General features: G+C 34.8%; 1 protein-coding gene across 1 annotated transcript; it reads left to right on the top strand.

The window, feature by feature from the left end:
- Positions 1-606: 606 nt before the first annotated feature.
- On the top strand, positions 607-4,844 carry LOC109816983 (phospho-2-dehydro-3-deoxyheptonate aldolase 1, chloroplastic). Its single transcript, XM_020382168.3, has 5 exons — positions 607-1,196; positions 1,306-1,583; positions 2,796-3,072; positions 3,197-3,442; positions 4,254-4,844. Exons 1-5 carry the CDS (start codon positions 675-677, stop codon positions 4,509-4,511), a joined length of 1,581 nt encoding a protein of 526 aa, XP_020237757.2. The 5' UTR covers positions 607-674; the 3' UTR covers positions 4,512-4,844.
- The last annotated feature ends 1,494 nt before the right edge of the window (positions 4,845-6,338 follow it).

Genomic DNA, 6,338 nt, shown 5'->3' on the forward strand with positions numbered 1-6,338 from the left:
TTGACCAGAGAGTTATACAATAAAAATAAAAAGAGTAAAAGTTATAAAAAAAGGACTAAAATCTAAACTCTTTTTTAACGTTGACCAGAAAGTTATACAATAAAAATAGAGTAAAAGTTATAAAAAAGCAAAAATAAATATTTTTTAGTTTTACACTAATATTTTAAAAATTTTCCTTAAATTAATTTGATTCTGTTAAGGGATAAGAAAAATAATAATTTGAAACTCTTTATTTATTTATTTGGATACGGGGTTACTCATTCTCCCTCTCTTTTGACTGAAAAATTGTCTTTGTTTTATGTATTCAGTTTATACATGTGTGCATCGTATCAGACTATATAGATAAACAAGCAATAAAAAGCATAAAAAGAAAGTAGTGTATATTGTAATGAATGTATATACATTGAATTAAAAAAAAAGGAAAATAATCTACGAATGAGGCCATCTACCCCAGATAGCGGCAATTTACTAACTGGTCGTTTGACTTACCGGCCAGCTACCACCATGGGCAGATCCCACTTCCAACAATACCCCTCATTTTATGAATTGACAAAAATACCCTTCCCAACAACCTCTCTCCAACAAGTTATAAATGCCTACTCCACTCTCACACAGTGGTACCTCAGAAAACCGTAGTCTTTGTCTTTTATCTCTATACAGAAAGAAAGAGGACAATGGCTGGCACCGCTACCAACTCTCTCATTCCCACAAAAACACTACTCCCAAACCCAAACCATTCCCTCCTCCCTTCCTCCAACCTCAAAAGCAACAGCCAATGCTACTCTTCTTCCAGGCCCAGGCCCAGGCCCAGGCCCAGGCCCATCCAGGCCGTTCAGGCGGCGGAGAACAAGCCCGCAGCGAATGCAATCTCGGTGAGGCGCGAGACGACGAAATGGGCCGTGGACAGCTGGAAAACGAAAAAGGCCCTCCAGCTCCCGGAATATCCGGACCGGGAGAAGCTGCAGTCGGTGCTAAAGAGCCTGGAAACGTTCCCTCCAATCGTGTTCGCCGGAGAGGCCCGGAGCCTGGAGGAGCGGCTGGGCGAGGCCGCCATGGGGAGGGCCTTCCTCCTCCAGGGCGGGGACTGCGCCGAGAGCTTCAAGGAGTTTCACGCCAACAACATCCGCGACACCTTCCGAATCCTCCTCCAGATGAGCGTCGTCATGATGTTCGGCGGCCAGATGCCGGTCATTAAGGCACGTGCTGCTGCTGCTGCTACTGCTGCCTCCATTTTAAACTCTATTTATTGAAAGAACTAAGAGAGCAATGTAATTAACGTACGTGTGTGCGTGTGTTGTGTGTTAGGTGGGACGAATGGCGGGTCAGTTTGCGAAACCGAGATCGGGAGCGTTCGAGGAGAAGGACGGGGTGAAGCTCCCGGTTTACAGAGGAGATAATGTCAATGGAGATGCATTCGATGCCAAGATTAGGATTCCCGATCCTCAAAGGATGATCAGAGCGTATAGTCAATCCGCCGCCACGCTCAATCTTCTCAGGGCGTTTGCCACCGGAGGCTACGCTGCTATGCAGAGGGTTAGCCAATGGAATTTGGACTTCACGCAGCACAGCGAACAAGGAGACAGGCACGTTGTTCAATCGCTCTACTCTCTCTCTCTCTTTTTTTTACCCGTATCTTACTACTTGTTCTATTCATTTTTTATTTTTTATTTTGCCAAACACACCCTACCAGTTTTTAGTCACGTTTTCCTTCCTTAAAACAAGGTTACTTCTAAGACCTCTTCCTTCAAAAGGGTCCTACTCCTACTCGTCCTTTTCTAATTAATTGTTTATTTATAAATATCGAACTTGTTTCTAAAACAGAGTCAACGTCTCTGGTCAAAAAACAATATGTAAATTTTTAATTTTAATAAATAAATTTTAAATGCGAAACATATTTTTCTTAAAAAGTTTATATCTGATTTTACTTTATTATTTGGAGTGTAAAACTAGCGTCCTATTCTTTCTCTTTCTTTATTAATTATGTTAGTTTTTCAATACAATATTAATTACCCCTTTTCCATTTATACTTCTAATAATATAATGTAGAAAGTGGATTTAGTGTTAGTTTCGTTTCTAGTAAAAAAAGATTAATCATCAAATTAATTTTGTAAAATTACTTTTTTTTTAATCTATTTATTTGTTTTTCTTGTATGTGAAAAATAACATATGACACTTATTATGGAATCCTAATTTAAAAAAAAAAATTAAGAGACAGATAATATTTCTTTCTTAAAAAAGAAGAAACCTATTTAAGAAAAAAAAAATTAGACAAATACATTAAAAAAGTTTTTAAAAAAATTATATATTAAAAAATATTTTTTTTTAAAAAACACGTTTTTTTTTTTCAGGAATAAAGTTTAACAAACGGGTCGTTGCATTCAAGTTTATAGTTAAGACTCCATTATGCACTTTCCCGTTTATAGTTACAGAGAAGATCTAGATTGTCCATCTTTGTTTGACAAAAAAATTATTTCTTTCTTTTCTTTTTTTTTAAGTTTTTATCTGAAAAAAAATTCTACGGCCAAGTCTTTGCATTAAAAAATGTTTATGAGCTATTCTTTGTTAATTATTGAAATTATGATGCAGTTAGTTTTAATTCTTATGTCTTAACACAAATTGCATTTGAATAATACGGAAAGCTAAATTGCTTTCATTTTTGTATCTTAATATGATTTCCTTTAATTTTCATATGAACGGAAAACAAGTTTTCTCTTGATTTGTAACATAATAATTACAAAGATTGGTGCAACGGTGCTGTATATTTTCAGAAAAGGTAAATTATTTTGTCATGACAGGTACCTAGAGCTTGCTCACCGAGTTGATGAGGCCCTTGGATTCATGGCTGCTTCAGGCCTCACGGTGGACCATCCTATAATGCAAGCAACTGAGTTCTGGACTTCACATGAATGTTTGTTGTTGCCATATGAACAAACACTCACTAGGTTGGATTCAACTTCTGGTCTCTACTATGATTGCTCCGCCCATATGCTTTGGGTTGGGGAACGGACTAGGCAGCTCGATGGTGCCCATGTTGAGTTTCTAAGAGGAGTTGCCAATCCCCTTGGAGTTAAGGTTTGTTTGGATATGAAAACCCACTGCACTTTCATTTTATCAGCTTGTACATATAAACTTAACCATTTCATCTTTAGTCTCAACTTTCTAATGATGGGTAAAACAAAATGGCATCATATTGCAGGTAAGTGATAAGCTAGATCCAAATGAGCTTGTTAAACTGATCGAGATCTTGAATCCCCAAAACAAACCCGGGAGAATAACTTTGATCACGAGGATGGGAGCTGAAAATATGAGGATCAAGCTTCCACATCTGATCAGGGCAGTACGCAGAGCCGGACAAATTGTAACTTGGGTCACTGATCCTATGCATGGGAACACCATAAAGGCTCCGTGTGGACTCAAAACTCGCCCCTTCGATTCCATCATGGTACCATTCTTCATTCTCGTGACTAATTATTCTCTTTTGATTGGTTATAATTTAGGCATAATAAAGCTTTCGGGTGCTTTTAGAAATTAACATACATATGTCTGGTTTAAAATCATGTTAGTTATTGCCGTTTTACTCAGCATAAAATTGTTCGCTTCGAAAATCATCATGTCTTTTTAAACTTTCATCTGATTATCTGAAAGGCTTTAAAAAGAAGATTGGAAACTGTTAACACCATGGTGTCTGTAGTCGATGAAGTAGACGTATTTTTAGGGTTTGATGCATGGTTGTGGCCTGCCGAGTAGCTGTTCAAGGTTTGCTATATCTATACTAGTCCTGAATGGTGTGCTACCAAACTTGAAGTTTATATAATATTTAAGGTAGATTGGTAGCGGTACGGAAGTGAAGTACGAAAGCTGATACTTGGTTATTTTATGAACTAACGTGAGAGAAATGTCATTGTAGAGTTGGGTGGCATTTCTTTATCGGTCACTAGAATCCATGTGGGTAGAGAAATACAACATAGTTTGGTATTAGTTAATCTTCAACAACATTCCCATCATTAAAAAATATTTAATATAAAAGGATCTTATTTTAAGGTAAGATCGATATTGCGAATTCCTGTGCCTCAGTATAGCTGGCTATAGAAATTAAATTAATGAAACATAAGGTTTTCATTTTTCAATGAACAATTGAACTAACCTTGACTGGTATTGAATTTGAATTCTTAACAACCTAAGAGAAAGCGACATCATATGACAGAGAACCCTGATATTCGATTATTGATTTGATGACCTAATGAATTGGACAGGCGGAGGTGAAAGCATTCTTCGATGTGCATGAACAGGAAGGAAGCCACGCTGGTGGGATCCATCTTGAGATGACGGGTCAGAATGTGACTGAGTGCATTGGTGGGTCGAGGACAGTCACCTTTGATGATCTCAGCTCACGTTACCACACACACTGTGACCCTAGGCTCAATGCTTCACAATCTCTTGAGCTTGCTTTCATCATTTCTGCAAGGCTCAGAAAGAGTAGGATCGGATCGGAGCAACTCTTTCCTCAATAGGCTTGTAAAATGGCTTTGCTCCTTTTATATATGGAGACAGCCAACAATGTGATTGAATAATGTTTTATGGACACCCGGTGTTAGTCTAGCAGAGAAGAGAAGATAAATTGAGAGAAATAAGATCTGTTAATTAGTATTTGTTGCAATGAGGTGTCTGTGAATGTTATTAGACATGGACATGGACCATTTAGCTATATAAAACTATGGTAATAATTGGATTCACATGTTCTTGACGACCAGAATCCATGTCGACAGAGAACTCGCCTACTCTAGTACTTCTATTTACTACATTAATCGTTTTATGATAAGTTTATGGTTGTCAAGCTTTTATTATTTCTTGTTATCCTTTATAGTGAGTCGCAAATATTTCTGATGAGAAAATAAAAAAATGATCACTTTAATATTCATGGTACATGTATGAAGAGATATATTATACAATCATACATGTATAACATATCTCTTTATATATATATATATATATATATATATATATATATATATATATATATATATATATATATATATATATATATATATACTGTATAATAATTTTTTAATGGATTTTTGGAAAATGTGTTTTTTTTATGTACGAAGAAAAAAATAATTATATTATGGTCTATTTTAGATAATGATAAACCACTCAACAAAGATTAAAAATAAATAAATTAAAGGCATATTTATAATAAACATATCACAAAGTAGTGTACGATTATGATACTATATATATATATATATATATATATATATATATATATTTGTACAGTTTTTATTTTAAGACATTAAAATATATTTAAATATTTGTAATAAAAAAAAAAGTCCAACTCACCTTGCAATTGCATTTATTTATGGCCCAATTTAGGTGGCATGCGGTATGCGGACAATCAATGATTTATTTTTTCATATAAACTTTTAAATTTAATCTCTTTTACATAGACTCGCAAAGACCTGTAGAGCATAAAAATTGACAATTGTTCCTACCTGTCATTTACATTCTTAAATATGTGGAGCTGAAATAAAAAGAAACCAACAATAAGATTAGCAGCAAAGCAACCAATTTTCAGAGTATCCATGAAAAATATGGTAAGCACACATAAAACACCGATTAAAAGAATTGAACTATTTTGATGTCACAAAGTGTGACATCCTCTTTTATTTCCCATAAAATCTAAAATACACATTATTTAATTGAAACCATGTAATGGAAATTTAATAAATACTAACAATACATCTATTTTTAAAATAAAAAATTATGGTGTTACAAGAGTGGTGGAAACAGCAGTGACATATATCCTAAACCCTTTCTTGTTAGGTTAATAATACTATATCTCGAGTAATAAATTTTTTTTTCCATATCTTTGAGGAATCAGAGCTGGATTTGCTCAGGTATTTATGCTATAGCCTTATAGATTCCTTGAGATGTTAACTTTGGGAATATTCATGTCTACTGGTATCAAATTTTGGAATCATGGATTTTAATTAAAGAATGACTCTGCCACTTTTAACAAGGAGATATTTGGTAATTTTTTTCCAAGAAAAGAAAGATCGAAGTTCGCTTTAGAGGTATTCCGGTAGTCTTGGAGAATATTGATTCAACTGCACTAATAGGTCTATAAGAAAACCTTCTAATAAAACCTGAAGACATTTTTTCCATGAAGAAAATTCCTAGTTCCAAAAGTTGGGAAATTTTGGATTCCACTTGGCAGTAGGAATATCTTTTTCATGCTCAAATGATAATCAAAGGAAAGGGAACAAAGACCGTGTTTTTTTCCCTCTATAAACTAGTGTACAAATGAAAAGACTCTAAAAGGAGAAGATGTCATTATTTTT

This window comes from Cajanus cajan, chromosome 6 (genome assembly GCF_000230855.2).
Source record: "Cajanus cajan strain Asha chromosome 6, NIPB_CcT2T_4, whole genome shotgun sequence".
Taxonomy (NCBI): Eukaryota; Viridiplantae; Streptophyta; class Magnoliopsida; order Fabales; family Fabaceae; genus Cajanus; species Cajanus cajan.

Excerpts from the sequence above, each read along its gene's own strand:
- LOC109816983 (XM_020382168.3), top strand. The coding sequence starts at position 675 with ATGGCTGGCACCGCTACCAACTCTCTCATTCCCACAAAAACACTACTC. Across the intron at positions 1,197-1,305 it reads GCCAGATGCCGGTCATTAAG|GTGGGACGAATGGCGGGTCA; the intron begins GCACGTGCTGCT and ends GTTGTGTGTTAG. Across the intron at positions 3,073-3,196 it reads CCAATCCCCTTGGAGTTAAG|GTAAGTGATAAGCTAGATCC; the intron begins GTTTGTTTGGAT and ends ATCATATTGCAG.